The 25,165-nt window shown below is 39.5% G+C and overlaps 2 protein-coding genes and 2 pseudogenes across 5 annotated transcripts; 3 read left to right on the top strand and 1 right to left on the bottom strand.

Moving 5' to 3' along the window:
* Nucleotides 1–1,420: 1,420 nt before the first annotated feature.
* On the bottom strand, nucleotides 1,421–18,277 carry SKA3 (spindle and kinetochore associated complex subunit 3). Of its 4 annotated transcripts, none has more exons than XM_037037093.1 (9): nucleotides 18,110–18,275; nucleotides 11,927–11,988; nucleotides 11,650–11,815; nucleotides 9,180–9,603; nucleotides 8,288–8,367; nucleotides 6,397–6,482; nucleotides 4,273–4,476; nucleotides 2,908–3,039; nucleotides 1,421–1,726 (listed from the first exon to the last, which is right to left on the bottom strand). In XM_037037093.1, exons 1-8 carry the CDS (start codon nucleotides 18,210–18,212, stop codon nucleotides 2,935–2,937), a joined length of 1,230 nt encoding a protein of 409 aa, XP_036892988.1. In that variant the 5' UTR covers nucleotides 18,213–18,275; the 3' UTR covers nucleotides 1,421–1,726; nucleotides 2,908–2,934. The 4 variants fall into 4 exon arrangements, with proteins under 4 accessions (XP_036892988.1, XP_036892990.1, XP_036892989.1 ...); XM_037037095.1 differs by having other exon boundaries at nucleotides 1,421–1,565; XM_037037094.1 differs by lacking the exon at nucleotides 1,421–1,726 and adding an exon at nucleotides 1,989–2,215.
* On the top strand, nucleotides 13,189–14,335 carry LOC118980476 (putative DENN domain-containing protein 10 B; annotated as a pseudogene).
* LOC118980477 (histone H3.3A-like) lies at nucleotides 15,002–15,502 on the top strand (annotated as a pseudogene).
* A 66-nt stretch (nucleotides 18,278–18,343) lies between the features above and the next one.
* MRPL57 (mitochondrial ribosomal protein L57) lies at nucleotides 18,344–19,934 on the top strand. The gene is made up of 2 exons (XM_037037097.1): nucleotides 18,344–18,443; nucleotides 18,557–19,934. The coding sequence occupies exon 2, from the start codon at nucleotides 18,565–18,567 to the stop codon at nucleotides 18,871–18,873; it is 309 nt and encodes a 102-aa protein (XP_036892992.1). The 5' UTR covers nucleotides 18,344–18,443; nucleotides 18,557–18,564; the 3' UTR covers nucleotides 18,874–19,934.
* The last annotated feature ends 5,231 nt before the right edge of the window (nucleotides 19,935–25,165 follow it).

Raw genomic sequence — 25,165 nt, 5'->3', positions numbered from 1 at the left:
GCCAGTTGCTGGAGTTGGGGACCTGTTTCAGTTTTTACACAAAACAGAACATCTCTTTTTAAAAAAAATGATTTTTAGAGAAAAACATCAATTGGTTGTTCCCCTTATGCACTCATTGGTTGCTTCTTGTATGTGCCCTGATGTAATTGAACCCACTTTTAAAGAAATGTGGTCATAGTTCGCAGTTTGAGCAGCCAAGTGAGGTCCACGTTCTTATATTTTATTGCTTAGATACAGGTAGTTTTGCCAACAGGGGTAATTTCTTGGAGTCTGCAATGGAACAAGCTTGAAGGAGGAATGTATATTCTGTTAGAAAGGACTAGTCATGACCTGGCAGCTATGAAAACAGAGTCACAGATTCCACCTGCCCATACATATTCTGGGCAGAAAGCATACTTACAGGGGAGGGAGAAGTTAATGTAGGGTCAAACTTGAATTTAATTTTTACAGGAATGGAAAGACAATTTTCAGCAGAAAGATAAGCTTGAAAGATGCTCAAATTTGAAGCTTGATAAGGTGGAAGCATCATTAATCTAAGTAACAGAAACTGTGATTACAGGAGGATCAGGGGAAGAGAAACTTTGGACAAATTAAATTTGAGGGGCTATCACAGAACAAGTGGAGACACCAGGCAGGCATCAGAAATGCTTAATGAGTCATTTCCATCTTGGACACATTTTCTCCTTATCCCCCTCTAACTGCTGCACCACTTCTCATCAGAAGGGATCTCAGTCCACCATGTTTCCTCACCCTATTCCCTCTTTAGTCCCCCCAGCATGCAATCAAAATTAATCAATGTCATCAATATCCATTTTGCCACTAAGTCCAATGGTCAATTCTGGTTCCTTTTTACTTGGATTCTCAGCAATACTGACCCTGAAATCCTTTCTTCTAATTACTGACCTCATACTCCACTTGATGGTCTACCAGGTTCAGTCCTAGGACACTGGACCCTCCCTCCACAGTCCACCCATACTGTGCATTGCTGTCCATGCAAGCTGTAGTAAATGGCAAAAAGGTTGGTAGAAATTTATGTATTTAACAAAAATTACAATTACACACTAATTCCTAGAACACAGAGTAAATCAAGTTTTGTTTTAATGACAATTTTCTGACGAAATGAGATCAGTTTTTACCTTTGACTTTAAAGGCATAGTTATAGAAGAGGGTACTCAACTGCATCAGATTTCCCGTAGCTAAGCCTGTGAAGCATCTTGTCATGATACTTGTCAGTTGTTTATTCTCAAATTCTAAAATGGTCTTCACAATATGCTAGGTTCTTATTTTCCCACTGGCTATAATCTGAGACATTTGCTGAAGTACTTTCATGAACTTGGATAAAATTACTATTCAGTTGTACTTATACTGGAAGGTGTGAGGCTATCAGGTGGTTCTAGACACAGTCTTTTGGTTCTTGTGGCCACAGCTGACTGACAGTCTGGAGAAGGGCACTTGGCCCAGGAAGAGGCATCAGAGTCTTCAGAGTGTGTGGTCTCAGGGTCTGGGTAGCCACTGGAAGGGAACTTGGAGAGGCCAGTACCCTGTGTGGAAAGAGCTGAGCTGACCTGATGAAATGGACACCAAGTAAATTTGGGAGTAAAAAGAAAGAAATACATCCTGACAGCAGGTGAGTCCCTGATTCCAATATCTGAGACCTACTACAGTGCAGTTATCCTGGCCTGTAAATTCTTCTTTTCCTAAATGACGCTGTCCTTTGTAAACAACTATGTTTTAAAAGAGAGATGTTGAAATAAAAGGTGTAAGAGGCTCGGGGACAGTCATGGAGGGGACAGGGGAAGGGCAGAATTGGGGTTAAGGGAGAAGTGGTGTCTAGCAGACAATAGTAACTATCCAGCTCGGAGAAGAGTGGAGGTGACCTTATTTGACTTGTAAACAATGACACTTAAATTTGAAAAATTATTGATCCCGCTTCCTAGTAGTATTACTTAGTCCATTGTTAGATTAGGTACCGTAAATCTGAAATCATTGAAATAATAATGTTATTTAAAAACTGGATTACTGAACTATATCTCAACAATACTGAGGTTAAACTAAATCAAAACTTAATACAAAATGTATGATGACATCAGTGTCCAGGCCCATCTTTGATATGGGTTGGTTTTTAGATGAGACATGGGAAAGTGAAAAAGTCCAGCTTTGCTTTCAACTCATTCTATTCAGTTTCTATGATAGATGGATGGATCAATTAGAATTTCTGCAAAAGGACACAAAAAAATCAGGTAAAATTAATAACCATCAACAAATGATATAACACTGTGGTTATATAGTTTCACACTTTCTATAAAACAATGAGGGATAGATTCCCAATGATTATCAATCGAACTTGCTACTGTGGGAGCCAGATTTAGAGATCACAAGTTTTACACATAGACATAGGCTGCTAACCCAAGCTGCCAAATATCAATTAAAGATATTTTTACAACCATTCAAATGCTAATTTTCAGATGTTCTCCTCAAATGATTAAGTATCATATTTTGCTGTATATAATGCACACCCACATTTTTATGTACATTATACATGGGGTTGTTATGCCCATGATATGTAACCATTATAACCATGTATAATGCACATCCTATTTTTCCCTGAAAAATTTGGGCAAAGAGTGTGCATTATACACAGCAAAATACATCTTTTTTTTTTAAGATTTTATTTATTTATGTATCTTTAGAGGGGAAGGAGAGAGGAAGAGAAACATCAATGTATGGTTGCCTTTTGTGCATCCCCTGCTGGGAGTTGGCCTGCAGGGAACCAGCCTGCAACCCAGGCATGTGCCCTGACTGGGAATTGAACCGCGATCCTCTGGTTCACAGGCGTGTGCTCAATCCACCGAGCTACACCAGCCAGGGCCAAAATACATTTTCTTTAGAATGGTAAACATAACTCACTTTCATTTGTCTTTGTTTGCCAACATCTCAGCTGTTTTGTCCTTCGCATCTATTGAGGAATGGTTTGCTGGGAGGCATGGCCTTAACTGCTACTGGAGTAGTAGCTAGATTTGGGTTGTATTTTGATAAAATCTAAAAAAAATCAAGCAAAATGGTTTTTATTAAATCATATGAACAACATAAATTTGGAAGGTGTTATAAAACATTCAAGAAACCCAAGGAAAACTTGAAGGTATGGGTTGTTTGAAAACAGTAAGAATCTATTATCAGCACAGCTCAACACCACAGAAATGATGGCAATATTAGAGATTTAACTTGCCTGTGGAGGCTTGATAAAGCCTTCTAAAATGTACACTGGGAATAATGGAAATGAGCAACAGTGTGTCCGTGTGAACAAATTAAGCCTTTACAAAGATATTAGGGAAAACATAGTCAGGAATGAGGCAAAATAAATACTCAAAAGATCGCTAGTTATATAGATTATAAAAAGTCTGAAGTACCAGCTATGATTGACAAGGTTTCCTTCTTTTAACATAGAAATAAAAGGGGAAATGGAACTGTATATAATGCCTTATAGACAGAAGTTGCTCCTTACTCAATTATAATGCCCAGAAAAAAAAGAAAAGATAGAAAAAGGAGGGTAATAAACCCTTTACTAATATCTTAGGATGAGTCTGTTCTAACTGCATTTGGATATTTTGCCAAGTAGTTTTATCTCTCTCATAGCTTTCCATAACCTAGGAAGGTTGCTAGAATGGTTATTATAATGGTCCAACACTGCAACTCCTGGGGGGGGGGGGTGCGAAAGCTCAAAGAATCAGAATGGTGGTTATTTAGATTTGTCAGTTGTTATAAGTTAGCAGTTGACTAGTAGTAAATGAGGTTATACTAAAGAGTTGGAGATTGTAACATATTTAAAGCAGTGTTTTTCAAACTGAGATCTAAGACATCGGAAGTTCAAGAAACACTAATGTAAGTTACTCATAATTCCCCCCTTCCTCTGGAGAACTGTAAGGTAAATGACATTCCTGACTTGGCCAGCAACACCTCCCATGGAAACAATGGTCAACATGACCACCACAGCTGGACAACTATTAGAAAATATGGTAAGAATACATTTCTGAATATGAAGTTGAGGAGAAAATGCCCTGATAGCATACAAATATGAGGACAGCACTAGCTTTTGTTCAGTTCAGAAGACTCTTGGCCAGGTTGTCTAAGAAAGGCCTAGGATCCCAGAATTTAGATTTTTTTCAATACCCAAACCAGTACATAGTCCAATAATAAATCATAGTTTACACTAGAGATTATATAAATACCTAACTTTGAAATAAATGTATTGTAAAAAATAGCCTGGAAAATAACCTGGAGAACATCTTCTGGAATTGTAGTTACTTTTGGAGGTGTGGGTGTTCTGAGCATATTCTCATAAGAAGAAATCACAGGGGAAGAAGCAGCGACACAATTCTCAAAGTACTTGTCTGAATTTAAAATTAATGATGTACAGTCTTTCACTTCCAAATCATCTGATGAACTATTTGTTCCTGATATTTGATAACCTGTGGATACCTAATGAATAAAAAATAAATCATTAAATTATGGTGGTATAATGTAAATAATAATTACTAGTTCTGTTGGGGTTGCTAAATAGGCCATAAATGACTCCCTCTTCCCTGATTCAGTACTAAATAAAATCAAGAAAACAAAGAAATGGCATAGGTAAAACAAAAGTACTATCTCCATTACCAATAAAGGCTGAGCTAGAGCTTAATATGAAAAATAAACTGAACCCCACATTTATATGATTTACCCCCCTAATGTCAGACAACACTAACTGGGCCAGATGACAGTCACAGCACAAATGAGCAAGTTACCACAGGCCCTCACCCCCAAGAGGAGGAAAGCCTATCTCAGGGAAGCCCAGGATTTTATTTCTTTACAGCTAGTGTCCAACACAGGAGCCACAGCCACCTGGGGCTGGTCAAATTTAATAAAAAAAAAAAAAAAATTAGTTCCATAGATGCACTTGTCACACTTTATGTGCTCAATAGCTGGCTATGACTGGTAGCTACCATACTGGGCACATGGAATACAGCACATCTCCATCACTGGAGAAAGTTCTGTTAGGTGGCTTGGTCTACCTACCACATGGGCTGTCTTAATTGTGCATATCAAAATTAAAAAAGGATGAGGTGCCCTAGCTGATGTAGCTCAGTGGATTGAGTGTGACCTGCGAACCAAAGGGTTGCTGGTTTGATTCCCAGTCAGGGCACATGCCTGGGTTGCAGGCCACGTCCCCAGTAAGGGGCACGTGAGAGGCAACCACACATTGATGTTTCTCTCCCTCCCTCCTTCCCTTTCCCTCTGTCTAAAAATAAATAAAACAGCTTAAAAAAAATTTTAAAAAAGGATGAGGCTTTTTATTACACTTTTTTCACCAGGGAAAATTTTGGGGAAAAATTGACCCATAAATACCTGCATTTTGGTTTGTTACTATTTACTCTTTTTCCTTAAAATATAATAGTCCCCCATTATCCACAGGGAATATGTTCCAAGATCCTCAGTAGATGCATGAAACCCCAGATAGAACTGAATCCTATATATACAATGTTTTTCCTATACCTATAAACCTATAATAAAGTTTAATTTATAAATTAGGCACAGTAAGAGATCAGTAATAACTAATAATAAAATAGAGCAATTTTAACAATATACTGTAATAAAGGTTATGTGACCGGAACACAAGCACTGTGATACCTTGACTGTTGACTTGATAACTGAGACAGCTACTAAGTGATTAAAACAGGAGGATGGTATCCAGTGTGGACATGCTAGAAAAAGGAATGATTCATATCCCAGATGGGATGGAGCGGGAGGGTGAGAGACTGTATCACTCTACTCAAAGGAGCACAATTGAAAACTTATGACCTGTTTATTTCTGGAATATGCCATTTAATATTTTCAGACGGTGGTTTACCACAGGTAAGTGAAACCACAGAAAACAAAAAAAAAACGTGGATAAGAGAGGACTATTGTATATGGGTGTGTATATGTATATACACATACATGTCATTTTCCATATAATTAAATATTTCTCAAAAAACCTGTTTTTCAAAAGATAGTTAGGTAACACTGGATTTTTACTGATAGTTAGGTAAAACACTGGATTTTTACTGATATAGTTTAATGTATCTCACTTCCTCTCTAACATTTGACATTTAGACTTTGTTTTGCTCTTAAAAATAACTTACTTGGTATAGTAAATATGTCCCAGTAAGCCTTAGGAATAAATTCTGAGACATGGTTAAAAGGTGTGAAAAAATGTAAAGCTCTTGATAAATGCTGCTAAATTACCCTCCATAAGTATGCAGTAAATATAAAATTAAAATATGCATTATTCTAAGTTTTTAAACAGACTGAGTTCAGAAACAGTACTGTATCTGTGTCATTAGGAACAATATTAGGGCTTTCAATTTTATGAAAATTTACCAAGGCTGTATTGCTCTCTGTAGAAGGAATTTTCAAACCTGGAGTAGAGAACGTAGGAGCCAAGGGAGACTTTGTACATTTGGCATCTAAAAGATATACAATTGCATGAAAATAAATATTTGAAACACAGATTTCAACTTCTAAGTTATTCCTGCCAATATAATTTGTGTGTTTTATTTTTTGTTTTTTAAAGATTTTATTTACAGAGCAGAAGTGAGGGAGAAAGAGAGGGAGAGAAATACCATAATCATAAAGCATTGTTCCCTCTCAGACCCCTCCCCCACAAAGCATAGACATGGGTTGCCCCACCTTGGTGAATACCTAAGGCTCCACCCCTTACTATGTAGCAGGTGGAGAGACCACAAAAGAAAGAAAAAAGGGCCCAAATGAAAGAGCAGATCAAAGCTCCGAAAATAGAACTAAGTGATGAAGAGATAGCCAACCTATCAGATGCAGAGTTCAAAACACTAGTAAGCAGGATGCTCACAGAAATGTTTTAGCATCATCTCAAAATAAAGCAATAGTGAAGGCTATGAAAGGTGAAATAAAGGAAAATGTACAGGGAACCAAAGGTGACTGGAAGGAAACCAGGATTCAAATCGACAATTTGGAACAAAAGGAAAAAATAAACATTCAACTGGAACAGAATGAAGAAATAAGAATTCAGAAAAGGGAGAGGCTTTGGAACCTCCAGGACAACTTTAAAAGTTCCAATATCCAAATCATAGGGGTGCCAGCAGAAGAGGTACAGCAAGAAATGGAAAACTTATTTAAAAAAATAATGAAGGAGAATTTCCTTAATCTGGCAAAGAAAAAAGACTTCCAGGATGTCCAGGAAGCTCAGGGAGTCCCAAAGGAGTTGGATCCAAGGAAGCATACACCAAGGCACATCTTAATTACATTAACCAAGATTAAAGAGAAGGAGAGTATTAAAAGCAGCAAGAGAAAAGGAGAGAGTTACCTACAAATGATTGCCCATTAAACTCTCAGCTGCTTTCTCCAAAGAAACCTTGCAAGCAAGAAGGGGCTGGAAAGAAGTATTCCAAGTCATGAAAGTCTAGGACCTATATCCAAGAATACGCTATCCAGCAACGCTATCATTTAGGATAGAAGGGCAGATAAAGTGCTTCCCAGGTAAAGTTACCAGATAAAGTAAAGTTAAAGGAGTTCATCATTACTCAGCCCTTATTATATGGAATGTTAAAGGGACTTATTTAAGAAATAGAAGATCAAAAACTATGAACAGTAAAATGATAAACTCACACTTATCAAGAACTGAACCTAAAAAACAAAAAAAACAAATTAAGCAAACAACTAGAACAGGAACAGAATCACAGAAATGAAGATCACATGGAGGGTTATCAGTAGGGAGGGCTATCAATGGGGAAAAAGGTACAGGGAATGAGAAGCGTAATTGTTAGGTAAAAAAAGACAGGGGGAGGTTAAGAATAGTATAGGAAATGTAGAAGCCAAAGAACTTATATGACCTATGGACATGAACTAAGGGGCCAGTCAGGGAGTATGGGTGGGAGGGGAGGTGCAGCGCAGAGGGGAATAAAGGGGGAAAAAAATGGGACAACTGTAATAGCATAATCAATAAAATATATTTTTAAATGGTGAATAAATATATATATTTATATGCAAGTTAAAATATTACAAAAACTGGTAAATGCTGAATGTAATAAGGAAGATTATGAAAATCAAGTCAGAAAATTATATATCTTTCTCTTGTATGATATACTGAATGTGAATGGAATGGTTCTTAATAGAACTCGAGGTCACCAACTGAGTGAGGCTATTAGAATACCTATGGTGAGAGAACCATTTTTGTACAAAGATCATCTGCAAAGAGCATAGCTGAGCTGAGAAGTAACTAGATTTCCACGCTTACCATTTTTTTCCAATTGGTTGTTCATTATGTCAGAAGTGGCACTATCACTGGACATTGGTTCTGTTTTTATGACTTCCTCACTGGCATGATTAATAGAGAAATTATAAGGTTATAAAAAAGTATTACTAAACCTCTTGGAAAATTTAATCTTATTATAAATCATCAAGTCTGGACAAACATTCAGTCCTATTTTATGGAACAGAAGGCCCATAGAACATTTTTTTTAAATGTATAAACATGGCTGAGAAAAGGTTAAGTCAGAACTTCTTAATCTACTTCTAAGTCAAAACTGTCAGTTTTGACTTAGAAGTAGATTAAGAAGTTCTGACTTACAAGGAAAGCCATAAGTTTAACTCATTATAAACTGCTCTGTTCCTAGGCTATTTTGTTCCAGTTATAGGTCCATTCCCTGAAGTTTTATACTGTTTTACTTACTATGGCTTTATATATTTTAATGTCTATTACACAGGTGGCAAACACAAGGCTTGTGGGCCAAATCTGGCCCTCCACCTTGTTTCTACCTGGTGGCAGCACTGAGATCTCACTTACCTGTTAAGGAGTAGTTACATTTACACAGTCCTAAAATTACACAGTCCTAAAATTCTTACTAATTTTACCTTTGCTTCTCTATCTCACCAAATATCATTTTTTTTCTTTAGGACTGTGTCACTCCTTCTGTGGAGTCTTACCTTAAAACAAAACAAAACAAAACAACCCCCCCCAAAACACAATAGCTCACACTTTATTAATACAATTAGTGATTCAAGAAAGTCTGAAATAAGAAGTATCTGAAAACTCCATTGTCTGAAACATTCTATTTTTTCTAGGAAAAAAGTCAATGAATAGAAAAGACAAAGTTAGATAAAATGTGCCTTTTAAGAAAGCTGCTTACCTTTTATTCTTCACATTTTTAAGTTCCATTGTGTAATCTTCATTCAAACACATAGTATATTCAGAGATACCAAAATGCTCTAATTTAGGAGTCACACACTCAAAATCGTCCATATTTAGTACACATTTTGGAGTTTTTAGTACTTTAACTAGTGATTGTTTGGAAGATGGAGTTAACATTTTTGGCTCTTCCTTTTGGTTGCTTACTGCCTGTGGAGGGTTCAGTGGAACTTGAGATATCAGGTACCGCTCAAGTCCAAAATCTGAAAGTTGTGGACTACATGGAATCTTCTCAGAAACAGAGCTGGTTGGAACAACATTACTGTTGTCCCCGTTGTTAGATATATCATGCTTCACATCAGACTTTTGAAGATTTTCATCCCTAATGGACTCTGGTTTAGAGTCAACAACTTCTTGCTCATCCTCTGGGAGAAAAGAAGGTCATATTCTGTTCAAACATTAAATCAGGAAATCTCAAGTACTAAAAGCACATAAAACAATTTCATTTGAAATATGCAAAATCAGCAAAAGTCCTGATTCTGTCCTTAGTCTCTAAAGCTTTATTTTACTTCTACCTTTAGGATATTTCTGACATGAACCTCTTGTCCACCCATATCCCTGACATTAGAGAAAGGAAGTAAACTAAAGTGTTAAAAAGATGAAAAATCAATACCCACAAATACGTCTGATTTCCTTAATTCCCCAGTTAATGTAATTTAGCCATTGTTCTTAACACAATCTATATTTAACATTAAAAATATTACTTTTGATATTTAACTCATAGGTGCCTGAAAAGAAAATACTGTTATATACATAGATAAATTTTAATCCTGTCAGTCTAGAACACAAGTATCAAAAGCCTAGTGAGAAATAACAGAACAGCATTAGAAAGATACGTATTTCCTCAACGTTTAATAGGGTTATATCTGGCTCTAAACCCTAATGCTTAACCACTACACTGAGCACTTCTGACTAAATAATTGAATAACAACTCTACTTTCCCCCATAGTCCTTCGTAATTTCCTGGGTACATTATTGGTGAATGAATTTGGTATGGAACTGAAGTTGGAGTTAGATGATCCAGAATAGCACCTTCAATGCCAAGTCCTTTTTTGTTTCTGTTTTCTCCATCTTTTAAAGAAAGGTCTATGGTTGAAATAGGGTCTATCAGATACTGGTGGAGTTCCCTGTCAGAATCTTTTGGGTCCAAAAGAAGAGAAAATGGGTAAATTTGGGCTGTACACTTATTTGACCAGCTAAGATATCCAACAGACTGGAGGGAGGAGATACACACTTTGTTTTGATCAGCAACTGGAAGTTAAGCAGGATAAAGTACTATTTTTGTGCATAAACCAAGATACATTAAAAAAGAAGTTATAATAAACTCTGATTTCATGGTTTTTGGCCCTTGTAAGAGCTGGCTGCTGATTCTTAATTCTGAAATGTTACAACTACCAAAAACATCTTGTACTTATCACAAGGCTGTCATTGATGAGATTAATAAAATAAAATCATCACCACAATCACCCCCATTACATAAGTGGGGAAAGCAATTGAGAGAAACTGTCCAGGTCACACAAGTACAGAGTATATAGACAGTGGAGCCAGTGTTTGAATCCATGGCTCATGCACACCAAAGGCAGCTGAATTGCTTACATTACACTATGTGGACTGTTTACATAACTTCCATACACATTCTCAGTACATATCTGTTGAAATTAATTGTTTTACTCATGTAAAAGATTACTCTCATAATGGAAATGACACTGAAGCTCACTGAAATAGGTCAACCTAAGGTAAAGGAACAACAGTTATCACCTGCTGATTAACATGCCAGGTACTGTTCTCAGTAAGTTTTATCTTATTTAATCCTAATACAACCTGAGAGGTAGAGATGATTTCATTTCCACTTTACAAATGAAAAACTGAGGTACCAGGCTAAGCAGATGATCAAAGACAATGCATTTAGTAAAGTGGAATCAGAGATTTGAACTCAGGCAGTCTGGCTCTGAATTTAAAACCACTACGCCATACTCCCCTTCACTAGAATTTTAAAATTGAAAACAACCTCCACAATTTATATAGGCAAAAATAATCTCATTCTACAGAAGAGGAACTTGAGAATAAGAAAAATAAAACATGCCTGAGGATCAGTCTCTCATTTACTAGCAGAGCTAACTAGAAACCAACTACACTGAAATAACATAAATACGTATATTTTGTACTGTTCTTGTATCTAGCACTGTTAGTTCTCATCCAGCATTTTGGAAAGGACAGCAAGAACTGTATACTGCACCACTGATCAGCACTGCAACCAGCACAGTGGTTGCTGAATAAATGATCAAATGATGGTCACATAATGGCAGAGCAAGAACTACAAACCAAAGCCAGGCGAAAAATAGTCTTACTGAATCATGTTGCCCTTTCTCTTTGATACTAAAACAATGCTCCAAAATACAGGTTATTCACACCTGAATTTTTCTTGGCACATTGATTATATCCATACTTCTGGAAAAACTCTCTTATTTTCATGATATCCGCTGAATTTTTTTTCATCAGTACTTTTGTTGCCTTAATGAAGCCAGTGCTTTCTTGACTTTCCAAACTTGCTTTATCAAGAAGAATATTAACATTATCCTTTTAGGAAGAAAGAAAGCATATTAAAATTTCTCCAACTTTTGGCTAAGTTTATTTAGATTTTTAAAATTACCACATAAAAATGATAAATTAATACTGTAGCAGTGGTACCTTTAGAGTCCGAACTTCTGAATGAAGGTCATTTAAAATTCTCATTGCATAATCTTCAAAGTCTTCAATATGAATATTGAAAGGAAAAAGTTCAATAAGGAAAAGGAGGGAAAAATAGAAAATATAATTTAGTATATTGTCTTAGAATTATAAAACCCTTGTAAATATTTATTTATAATTAATATCCTGTTAATCGCAAAGGCCTTAATATTAAGGCCTTTCTTTAAAATTTTTATTAAACTGTAACATACACACAGAGTAGTATAGAAATCTCAAGTACATAGTCTGATGACCTTTGAAAGCAAACACTTCCATAATCAGCAATCAGATCAGGAAGGGAAGGAGAAGAGGAGATGGCAATATGGTCCAACCAAGGGACCTTTTCACTGATGGGGAGCACTTTTTGATTCCTATTCTAAAAATCTTTGCCAGTGACACTTAATGCATTCTTCTAAAAGCTTATTGCTCTCTTTCGCATTTAGAGAAAAAATCCACCTGGAATTGATCAAGATCCATTCTTTTTTTCCATGTGTGTACAATTGACCTAGCACTATTTATTAAAAAGACATCTTTTACACTCTGTACTGTCTGTCACCTTTCTTATTAATCAGATGATCATATATACATAAGAGCAGGCCTAAAAAATTCTATCCATTCATTCATTCATTCATCCATCCATTTATTTATTTATTTATAGAGAGGGGAAGGGAGAAAGAGAGAGAAACATCAACGTGTGGTTGCCTACAATGCACCCCTTACTGGTGACCTGGCCCGCAACCCAGGCATGTGCCCTGACTGGGAACTAACCAGTGATCCTTTAGTTCTCAGGCCCACCCTCAGTCCACTGAGCTACACCAGTGAGGGTGAGGGCAGTTGTTAAAGGATTATATTCCTCTTTCCTAAAATGTGCCTCCTTTGAAGATCTTCTCCTTCCACCTGTTAAAAGCCAACCAATGACTTTTTCTTTGCATTTTCATTAGGGAAATGCAATCCACATCACAATGATTTTCTACCTTATACATACTAGGATGTCTGTAATCAAAAAGACGGATAATAACAAATGTTGATGAGGATGTGAAAAAAATAAAATACCCCCCTTGCCCCTGCCATTTATTGCTGGTGGAAGTATACAATGGTGCATCCACTTTGGGAAAAAATTGGTTAGTTCTGGCAGCTGCAGCAGCAGATGGCTGTGGCTGAGGTGGCGGACACAGCTGATGCTCGGAGTGAAAAGGATGTAAATGGAGTTCTGTGGGTGTGGTGTTATCCTTCCACAACAGCTACTTTAAGGAATCTGCTACTGAGAAAATGCTGCCTTACAGATGAAACCAACCTTCTCCATCCCTTTGTCTTTGGTCAGTACAGAACATAGTTTTATATCACAACAGTTGCAAGTTCCAGAATCTTCAGTTTTGAAAAAGGTGACTAATTTTCCTATTGTTCTGACTGCCAAAGATTTTAACCCAGAGAAATACGCCGCCTTCACTAGGATATTGTGTAGAATATACCTGAAACATGGAAGCCCAATTAAGATGGAGAGCTACATTGCAGTTCTTACAAAGGGAATATGCCAGAGTGAAGAAAAAGGCTCTTTTCTCAGCAAGGACTTTGGTGCCTGAAAAGCATACTTTGGAGGCTCTGTCAAAGACACTGTATCTCAGTTGTCACCCCAAAACAGAAGCTGTCCAGGAGTTTACCAGGACTCTGCCTGCCCTGGTGTGGCATTGACAGTGCTGGACCATACTGCACTTACTTGCACCTCAATGCTGATGAGCTGGAAGCCCTGCAGATGTGCACAGGTTATGTCCTCGGACTTGTTGACTTGGACGTGGATCAGACCTCTAAGGCATGTTTATGAATATGGCAGACAGTGAGATTACCACTGCTCCGCTTGCAAGAGGTCATGACAATGGGCAAACTGCACAAAGAAATTGGCCAGCTAATTGTTAAGTATGCAGAAGATCCAGGGAAACCCAAGCCAAGTTATACAGGCTATTTCCCTGAAAACAAAAGAAATCTTCGCCAACCTGGCACCATTTTCAGAAGTTTTGGGGTGATAGAGAAAAGCTAGTTCTCAATTTGGAGGCACTAAAGCAAAGACAGTTTCTACCAGTGACAGAAAACTTTCTTCATCATCTAGCTGCAGCCAAATGAATGCTGAAAATCTGACCACATGTCTGAATGTCCTTGATGAGGACTGATACAGAGCACTGTGACCATAATTATCCATTAACTAAGTAAAATACTGAGAATAACAAAGAGATGGTGTATTTTAATGATTTATTTTAAAGTATTGAGATATGACTTGAAAAGCACTAAAACACACATGAGAACACTTCTGATCTTCTCTTATCTGATTGGCTGCATGCCCACTGTCAGTACTGGGCCAAGTGCTGTAACTGCCACAGATCGGTTATGAGACGGCCTGAGGGCCTAGGGTCAAAGAGAAAAGCTCTGTCAAGTTCCTGTGTAAATCACTGCAAGTATGAACACCTTCCTTATTATAGGTTCCTGTTTGTTTTATTGTGGTCCACAAACTAATGTTTATTTTCAGAAAGCTGCCTGAAATTTTGCTTTTGTATTCTTCTAGGAAAAACTTTAATTCCTCATGAGGAACTCTACTTTCTGAGCCAAACTACTAAGTTTTCTGCAGAACCATCTAGGAGATCTTTCAAAAGACCCCGCAGTTGCACTTTCTTGTAAAAGAATTTTTTCTTGGCCTTTGAACATTTTGCTTCTATTATGAGGATTTTGCATAGATTTTATACTTGAGCAGACAACTTTAATAATCCGTATTTATACTGTCTCAGAGGTAAGCATTTGGCAAACTTAAGCCATCAGTACTCTTCAATTAACCTTGTTGCTAGCAGTATTATTTTGAAAAAGATACCAGTCCTTACATGGCAGAGTAAAATAAGCAGCTCATAAAAAAATAAATTTGTCAGTTCCTTAAAAAGTTAGACATAGGCTTATCTGGCAATTCACTTCCAAGTGTATACCCAGAGAATTGAAAACATATTCACACAAAAACTTTCATATGAATATAAAATGAATTACTGGTGTTCGCAGCTGCCGTAGCTCTCTAGCGCCAGCACCTCCTCCAGCTCGCCAAGCTCCAGCCAAAGGAGAAGGGGGGTAAGTAAAGAGGTCCCTATACCATGTATCGTACAAAGCAGACTGCCCGCAAATCGACCAGTGGTAAAGCACCGAGGAAGCAACTGGCTACCAAAGCCGCTCGCAAGAGTGTGCCCTCTACTGGAGGGGTGAAGAAGCCTCATCATTACAGGCCTGGTACTGTGGCACTTCGTGAAATTAGATGTTATCAGAAGTCCACTGAACTTCTGATTCGCAAACTTCCCTTCCAGTGTCTGGTGCGAGAAATTGCTCAGGACTTCAAAACAGATCTGCACTTCCAGAGTGCAGCTATTGGTGCTTTGCAGGAGGCGAGTGAAGCCTAGCTGGTTGGCCTTTTCGAAGACACCAACCTGTGTGCTTTCCATGCCAAACATGTAACAATTATGCCAGAAGACATCCAGCTAGCACACCGCATACGTGGAGAACGTGCTTAAGAATCCACTATGGCCCTGGTTGGCGTAGCTCAGTGGATTGAGCGCGGGCCTGCGAACCACATGATTGCAGTTCGATTCCCAGTCAGGGCACATGCCTGGGTTGCAGGCCAGTTCCCAGCAGGGGACCCACCAGAGGCAACCATACATTGATATTTCTCTCCCTCTCTCCTTCCCTTCCCCTCTAAATATAAATAAAATCTTTAAAAAAAAAGAATCCACTATGATGGGAAACATTTCATTCTTTAAAAAAAAATTCTCTTCTTCCTGTTATTTGTAGTTCTTAATGTTAAATATTTTTTTTCCATGGGGTCAAAAAGGTACCTAAGTATATGATTGCAAGTGGAAAATAGGGGACAGAAATCAGGTACTGGCCATTTTTCCATTTTCATTTGTGTGTGAATTTTTTTAATATAAATGCGGGGACATAAAGCATTAATGCAAGTCAAGGTGTTTCAGTGAACAAGTTTCAAGCAGTTCAACTTTATAAAAATATAACTAAACCTGTTAAATTTTTCTGGACAATGCCAGCATTTGGATTTTTTAAAACAAGTAAATTTCTTATTGATGGCAACTAAATGGTGTTTGTAACATTTTTATCATGCAGTAGATTCCATCCATTCACTATACTTTTCTGAATTATCCTACATGCAAGTATGCTTTTAATGTTGTCTGTCTTCTGTGCTGTTCCTGTAAGTTTGCTATTAAAATACATCAAACTGTAAAAATAAATAAAATAAAATAAAATGAATTACTAATGAACGCTGATATGGATGACCCTTGCAACATTATGCTAAATGAAATAAGTCAGCCACAAAAGACCACATATTATATGATTCTATTTATATGAAATGCCCAGAATAGGCATATCTATAAAGAAAGAAAGTAGATTAGTGTTTGCATAAGGCTAGTGTGGTAGGTAGAGGTGGGATTATGAAATGCTAACAGTCACAGGGGTTTCTTTTGGGAGTGATGAAAATCTAAATTTATTGTGATAGTGGTTGTACAACTCTGAATACACTAAAAACCACTGTATTGCATCCTTTAAGTGGCCAGTTACGGTATGTGAATGTTTTACATCTCAATAAAGATGTTTAAAAAGTCAACCAATTTAATGTCTCATCACTGACATCATAAAAGGTAAAATATTTTTGTGGCAACCCACCAGAAAATTGCCATTTTCTCTAATTTTCACAGTTTTGTATTTTCTGTGATACATATGGGCCTGAATTTGAAAAAATTAATCCAACTTTTTCTTATAAAGCCAAAAGAAAATGCAGAATTCTTGTACATAGGTAATATGTTGGTAAGAAGGTAAACTAGCACAAGCTTTGTGGAAAGCAATTCAACTACACATCAAGAATTCAAAATGCTAATAAAATTTCCTATCTTATAGCATTATCTCAACTATGTAAACAAAATCAAAGAAAGAACAAAGCAACTCTAAAAATAAGAATGGTAGAAAAGCTACTAAAACATTGAGTGATGTCTTCTGATGGTGCAGTTACAGACATATCTTTCACTTTTCTGTATGTCAACATTTTGCCATGCACACATACAGGGTGGGGCAAAAGTAGGTTTACAGTTGTTCATATGGAAAAAACACAATAATTAATAAATAATAATAACAAAAATAATCTATGTTTCACGTACAACTGTAAACCTACTTTTGCCCCACCCTGTACTGTTTTTACAGTCACAAGAATAAATATTTTTAAATGGCTGGATAACCATTCATAAAATAATTGAAGTAAAAGGACTCTGTGTCTACAGGGTGCAATATTTTAAGGCACATTACAATGACATTTATGAAGCCTAAACTACTCTTGCAACTTTTAAAAATCCCTAATACAAAGGTTAGTAATGAAGAATTTTGTGTTACCTATAAAAAAAGAGCCGTAGTGAGTCCTGGTATTTGTGTTGGCCACACGGTTTGTGTTGGCAACTGTGGGCCATCTGGGTGAGACAAGTCATTCACTATACATGTGGAGGACAATTCTGAACAGCTGCACTGCCTAATTTTGTTCCTATTGTATGTTATTGATAAGCACAGATTCTGTGCAACTAGCAAGCATATCAAGTGTAAATCAGGTGCGCATGCTGAGCTCAACTTAGGTTTTACTCCCACTGTCCCCGTTTCTCATGGCTACAGAGCATAGTCCGGTTTTCCTTTCCCGAGGACGCTGAGTTCACGCCGCTCCTGGGAACAAATGAAGGAATTAAGTAGGGTGGCCCGGCGACCCCTGGGCGCTACATTTTCACNGCCATCTGGGTGAGACAAGTCATTCACTATACATGTGGAGGACAATTCTGAACAGCTGCACTGCCTAATTTTGTTCCTATTGTATGTTATTGATAAGCACAGATTCTGTGCAACTAGCAAGCATATCAAGTGTAAATCAGGTGCGCATGCTGAGCTCAACTTAGGTTTTACTCCCATTGTCCCCGTTTCTCATGGCTACAGAGCATAGTCCGGTTTTCCTTTCCCGAGGACGCTGAGTTCACGCCGCTCCTGGGGACAAATGAAGGAATTAAGGAGGGTGGCCCGGCGACCCCTGGGCGCTACATTTTCACCGTCGACCCCCTCCCACAAACGGAACCCGCCCTTCCCACTCACCATTGTCCTCCCCCTCCAGCGCGAGGTAGAGCCGCGTCGTCTCGCGGTCCAAGGTGACCGCCACAGATCGCAGCTTCGTACACAAGCTCCGGATCGGGTCCATGGTGACCACAACACAACCACAACGCCACACAGAGCCCGCCACTCATTTGAAACTCCGGCTCCCCAACCCCCACCCCCGGAAGCGTTTTTAGTGATGCGGTTGGCTGACAAGTCAACTCTCGCGGGAGCCGAGGTCTCGCGCGAAGGAGGCGGACTCCGAGAAGAGAAAAAGCCCTTTCGGCGGTAAGTCAGCCGTTGTGTGAGGGACCTGGTCTCCTGAGTTGCGGCTCTGGTGAGTTTGCGCCCTTAGGCGTTCGGGATAGTGAGTGGGCTCCCACTTCTTGCGGGACGCCGCTGTCTCTCGGCTGAGCCCATAGTCAGTTGGTTCCCGGTCTCTGTTCACAGCGGGAGCCATGTTCCTGACCGCGCTGCTGCGCCGCAACCGCATTCCGGGCCGGCACTTAATCGGGAAGCACCGGCGGCCGCGTTTCGTGTCCTTCCACGGGAAGCAGAACACAATCCGCCGCCTGGAGGTGGAGGCAGAGAACCACTACTGGCTGAGCACACCCTTCCTTACTCCCTCACAGGAGTTCGGGCACGCTGCGGCCCGTAGAGCAGCTGCCTTCCAGGCCATAAAGGCAGCTGGCGAGGCCAAGTTTCCAAAGCACAGGCTGCTGGTCGACCAGCTCAGCCACCTCAGTGTCACCAAGAAGTGGCCCTAACAGAGTTGCTGCCCTCGTCGCGGGAACCGGAACGGCCAGAAAAATAGGACCTTTGGACTAGATTTATGAGCAGAACACTGCGAGCAGAACACCTGGGCTCCAGGCTCCAGCTTCCTGCCTGTTTGGTCCTGTTTCTAAAAGTGTCATGTGTCTTTTCCCCAGGGGTCATGGTGATGCGAGATGTATTCTGGGTGATTGCTGCGATAAATATACAAAGTGTGATTTGAGGTCTGTGTATGACACCGAATAACTGCCTAAATGTAAAGGAAAACAAGCTTTGTCAGACATATTCTTAAAAATAGCATTTTCTTCTGGGATTTGCCAACAACAGTGGACATTTACATAAAGTGAAATGTGCTTATCAGGACTGCTACATGGAGTATTTTTTTTAACGTGATTGGGATAAAATTAACATACTACACAGTATACCACTTGTAGATGTTTGATTTCAAATAACCCTTTTATGAATAAAAACAGGCACTTTACGAGTGTCACTAGAGAAAATAATCTGTTGAGGCAGGTTAGCAAGAAACTAGGATTCCTTGGTGAGTTGGATGAGGAAAACCGAGACAAAGAGTCACCACAGAGCAAGTAACAGTGAGCTGATAAATCATAAGATTCAGTCCTCCCTAAGCAAAGGTATCTAAGAGCAGTTGGTTTAAAATCGCCTTAGGGAAATACGTAATAAAAAAATTAAAAAACAATTAGAGCCAGATTAATCCAAGATAGAGTTGAAACTAACCAGAAGATGACCCCAAACTTCATTATATTCAGTTTAATGATTACTCTGTTGAGTTGCTCCCCTGGGACCCCCCCCCCTGAAGTTCCTGCCTATAGAAAATAGGTAAAATCCTCAGGACTAGGGACATCACCTTGGCTCTTTGAGCACATGCTTTCCTCTGGCATGTACTTTGTTTCTATGCTAAGCTCTAAGGCTCTGGGCAAGGCCTGCACCCAGGGAAGCAGTGGCAGCTATACCAGGTATACCCCCTGATCCTGTCTTGAAGGGCCCTTCCTTTGCATCACTGTCCCTAGCCTTAATAAACTTACTTTCACCTGGACTCTGTCTTGAAATTTTTCCTGCATGTATCTAGAACCCCGAGGTTGCCTGAGATATGAAAGGGTCTGGACCCTGCCAGGCAGCTGCAGGTCCAGCCCCTGGGGGTGGAAATGCTCCAGTAACACTATCATCTGGGACAATTTTAACTGAAGAAACATTTAAGGAACTACCAAATATGCTCCCAGTAATGATGATGACTTGGTCTTGAATTGCTGTGTTACCCAGAAATCTAAACTAATATGTCTGTGTTTAATAGAAAAATTTCACTTCCCTTCTGTCCCCTGTATCCAACTCTGGAAACAAATGTAAATGAAACAAACTTTCAGACCTGTAGGTGGAATCACACAGTATGTGTTGATTTTGGCAATTTTTTTTCAGATATTTTATTGATTATGCATTACAGTTGTCCCATTTACCCCCTTTATTCCCCTCCACTCTGCACACTGCCTCCCACCCGCTTTCCCCCCCCCACTTTACTTCATGTCCATGGGTCATATAGGTAAGTTTTTTGGCTTCTACATTTCCTGTACTATTCTTAACCTCCCACTGTATATTTTCTACCTACCATTTATGCTGCTTATTCCCTGTACCTAACTTTCCACTCCCCAGCTGATAACCCTCCACGTGATCTCCATTTCTGTGATTCTGTTGCTCTTCTAGTTGTTTGCTCAGTTCTGTTATTTTTTTAGGTTCGGGTGTTAATTGTTGTGAGTTTATCATCATTTTACTGTTCATGTTTTTGGTCGTCTTTTTCTTAGTAAGTCCCTTTAACATTTCATATAATAAGGGCTTAGTGATGATGAGCTCCTTTAACCGGACCTTATCTGGGAAGCACTTTATCTTCCCTTCCATTGTCAGTGATAGCTTTGCTGGATAGAGTATTCTTGGATGTAGGTCCTTGCCTTTCATGACTTTGAATATTTTCCAGTCCCTTTTCTGCACGGTTTCTTTTGAAAAATCAGCTGACAGTCTTACAGGAACTCCTTATAGGTAACTCTCCTTTTCTCTTGCTGCTTTTAATACTCTCCTCTTTAATCTTGGTTAATGTAATTATGATGTGCTTTGGTGTGTGCTTCCTTGGGTCCAACTTCTTTGGGACTCTGGGCTTCCTGGACTTCCTGAAAGTCTATTTCCTTTGCCAGATTGGGGAAGTTTGCCTTCATAATGTTTTCAAATAAGTTTTCAATTTCTTGCTCTGCCTCTTCTGCTGGCACCCCTATGATTCAGATGTTGGAATGTTTAAAGTTGTCCTGGAGGTTCCTAAGCCTCTCCTCCTTTTGAATTCTTGTTTCTTCATTCTGTTCTGGCTGAATGTTTATTTCTTCCTTCTGCTCCAAACCGTTGATGAGTCCCAGTTTCCTTCCCTTCACTGTTGGTTTCCTGTACATTTTCCTTTATTTCACTTAGCATACATAGCCTTCATTTTTTCATCTAATTTGTGATCATATTTAACCAATTCTGTGAGCATCCTGATTACCAGTGTTTTGAACTGTGCATCTGATAGGTTGGCCATTTTCATTGCTTAGTTTAATTTTTTGGTGCTTTGTGTGTTCTTTCATTTGGATTGGTATTTATTTATTTGTTTGTTTGTTTATTGTCTCACTGCCCGTTACATAGTAAAGGGTAGAGCCTTAGATATTCACCAGGGCGGGGCAATCCACATCCTATGCTGTCGCACTGTATGTGGGGGAGGGGGTCTAAGAGGGAACAATGCTGCTTGTTCAGCTCTCTTCCAACTTTGTTACTCCTGCTGCTACTCACAAGCAAATTGGGCCCTTCTGGTGCTGGTTCCCGGGTGGGTAGGTTTGTGTATGATCTAGGACCCTGTGGGTCTCTCCAGTGAACTCTCCTGTGAGGCTGGGAGTTTCTCTCACTGCTTCATCTGTCACAGGTTTTTTTCAGTCTGAGGTTTCGAGGCTTAAGTTCCCTATGCTGAAACCCTGGTTTGTGCAGTCTATCTTGTTCCCCAGTTGTTCCCCCCAGTTTGTCCACACACAAACATGGGACTGCCCACTCTGTCCTCCAGCCACTGCCTTCCCAGAAGTCCTGTCCACTTGGCTGCCTGTGCCTCTGACCAGTCGTGGTGAATGTTTCTTCTTTAACTCCTTGGTTGTTGGACTTCCACACACTTCAATTTTCTGTCAGTTGTGGTTTTTTGTTTTAAAATTTGTTGTTGTCCTTTTGGTTGTGTAAGGAGGCACAGTGTACTAACCTACGCCTCCATCTTGCCTGGAAGTCTTAATTTCTGCATTTTTTTCACTTACCCATAATGTCTTTAAGATCTCTGACATTGAGTTACTTCAGTTTTTATGAATGTAAAAATTCAAGACCTTTAGGTCCTTCAGGAACACAGGCTGGTGTGGCTGTGTAGATTGAGCACTGGTCTGTGAACCAAAGGGTCACTGGTTCCATTCCCAGTCAGGGCACATGCCTTGGGCTGTGGGCCAGGTCCCTGGTGGGGTGCGTGCAAGAGGCAACCACACATTGATGTTTCTCTCCCTCGCCCTCCCTTCCTTTCTGTATACATAAAATCTTTTTTTAAAAAAGGCTTTAAAAGGCTTCATCATAGTCTCAATACAGTAACTATTTAGCAATTTCCAATTGACATTATTTTCCCTTATTTGCTGTTTTTTTTTCTTTTTCTTTTTAAAGAAATCCTCTCAAATAACTAGCCTTATGTTCCTGGCTGGTGTGGCTCAGTTGCTTCGAGTGTCATCCCATCACAGGTTCCATACCCTGTCAGTGCACAATACCCAGGTGTCAGGTTTGATTCCCCAGTTGGGTTGCAAAAGAGAAGGTAGTCCATAGATATATTTCTCCCCCTCAATAAAAACAATGAAAAAATATCCTTTGGTGAGGATAAAATATCTAGCCTTACATGTAGGAAACAAACATTTTTCTTTCCATGTAGAGAAAAACCCAATTCTTCCCTTCTGTGTTTCCAGAGTGTCTCCTTTACTATTCATTTACATGAAACACTTTACTTATGGTCACCAAATGTGGAGGTTTCCCCAGCCTCCCTACCAAGTAATTCCTCTGCACTGCCAGCTGGATATCCTACAATTTAACTCAATTCTGGTGCTATCCACCTGGACGTAGATCAGATCTCACAGGTTAAGGACTCAGTTCCCCCCCCCCCCTTCACATGACCCTTGCAAGTAGTAGGTCCCCTGGTTACCCACAAATTGAAGGTTCCCACAACCCTTCCCTCAGTTTTGATCATTTTGCTATGTAGCTCACAGAACTCAGAGCAACACGTCAGCAGTTTATTAAAGGATATGATAAAGGACACAGACAAATAGCCAGATGAAGAGATGCATACACAGGGAGAGGCCTGGGAGGGTCCCAAACAGGAACTTCTGCCCCCTGGAGTTAGGGTGCCAGCCTGAAAGCTGTCCCAAACCCCTACAACTGGAATTTTTATGCAGGCTCCCTCATATTGGCAAGTAACTCCAAGTAACTCTGTGTCCAGCTCCTCTCCCCTCTCTGAAAGATGAGGGTAGGTGTAAAAACTCCAAGTTTCTTTCTCCAGTCTTTCTGATGACCAACCCCCATTGAAGAGCCCACCTAGTCACCTCTTTAGAACAAGAGATGCTTATAGTGTTCTTATTTAGGAAATTATAAGGGCTTCAGGAACTCTGCCTGGAACTGGGGACAGAGACCTGTGGGAGCCCGCCAGGCCGCAGGGGACCAAGGACAGAGTCCCCCACTGTGAAAATGGTGGAGGGACTTGGTTTCTGGTCCCTGGAGCCGGCGGGTATCTTGACATCTTCCGGACCTTCTCCTTCTCAGCCTTGAAGGAAAGAACAAGATCTTGGCATATGTGTCATGTTCCAAGAAAGTGATAGTCATGAGGACACTGCTATCTTTGGGCTAATGTTCTCAGGATATGAGAACATCTTGCCCTCTTGATAGCCTTCGGGAGTGTACAAACTTTTGTAAAACAGCATTGTTCTCAGGCCACTGCAGTTCTGCATATAAGCCAGCAGTTCCTTGAATAAATTTGCCATTTGCCAGCAGAGCTCATGGTCCTCTCCATTCTTTAAGTCCCTCGCCTCACCTCGCGACCACCCTTGCTGCCGCGGGTGGCGGCAGAGACCAATATATATTTTTTCTTTGCTTCATACCTTATATACATATCTCTATCTGAATTCTTTTTTTAGAGATTTTTTGAGAGAGGGAAGGAGGGAGAGGAACATAGATCAATGTGCAAGAGATACATTTATAAATGGGCTGCCTGTTGTACGACCCCAGCTGGGGACCTGGTGTGCACCCAGACATGTACCCTGACCAGGAATTGAACTGGCAACCTTTAGGTTTGCAGGTCTGCACTCAATCCACTGAGCCACACCAGCTAGGGCTATATATGAATTCTGAAGAGTGGGGTTGCCTGTAGAGAGATTGATTACACAGTGCAACTTTGATGTATATTGCCAAATTACCTTTTTATTTTTTAGTTAAGCCACTTTACACTCCCACGAAAAATGCTGCATTCCCTCATCCTCAGCAACACTGGTAATTTGCTTATTAGACAAAATATTCTTATTACTGACTTCACTTGCATTTCTTTTTTAATGTATTTTATTGATTATGCGATTACAATTGTCCCATTTCTCTTTCATTTCCCTCCACCCGGCACACCGTCTCCCACCCACACTCCCCCCTTTAGTTCATGTCCATGTGTCATAAATTCTTTAGCTTCTACATTTCCCATACGATTCTTGCCCTCCCCCTATTTTCTACCTACCATCTATGCTACTTATTCTCTACCTTTTCCCCCCTCACTCCCCTGTTGATAACCCTCCATGTGACCTCCATTTCTGTTGTTCTGTTCCTGTTCTAGTTGTTTGCTTAGTTTTTTTTTAAGGTGTGGTTGTTAGTAATTGTGAGTTTGCTGTCATTTTACTATACATGCTTTTTATATTCTTTTTCTTACATAAGTCCCTCTAACATTTCATAAAATAAGGGCTTGGTAATAATGAACGCCTTGAACTTAACTTTATCTGAGAAGCACTTTGTCTGCCCTTCCATTCTAAATGAAAGCTTTGCTGGATAGAGCAATCTTGGTTGTAGGTTTTTGGATTTCATGACTTGGAATACTTTCCAGCTCCTTCTTGCCTGTAAGGTCTCTTTTGATAAATCAGGTGACAGTCTTATGGGAACTCCTTTGTAGGTTACTGTCTCTTTATCTCTTGCTGCTCCTAGGATTCTCTCCTTCATTTTTATCATGGC

This window comes from Sturnira hondurensis, unplaced genomic scaffold, assembly GCF_014824575.4.
Source record: "Sturnira hondurensis isolate 20B ecotype Veracruz unplaced genomic scaffold, ASM1482457v3 Scaffold0022910, whole genome shotgun sequence".
Classification (NCBI taxonomy): Eukaryota; Metazoa; Chordata; class Mammalia; order Chiroptera; family Phyllostomidae; genus Sturnira; species Sturnira hondurensis.
Note: the sequence above shows the minus strand (reverse complement) of the source record. Positions and strands in the feature narration are given on the sequence as shown.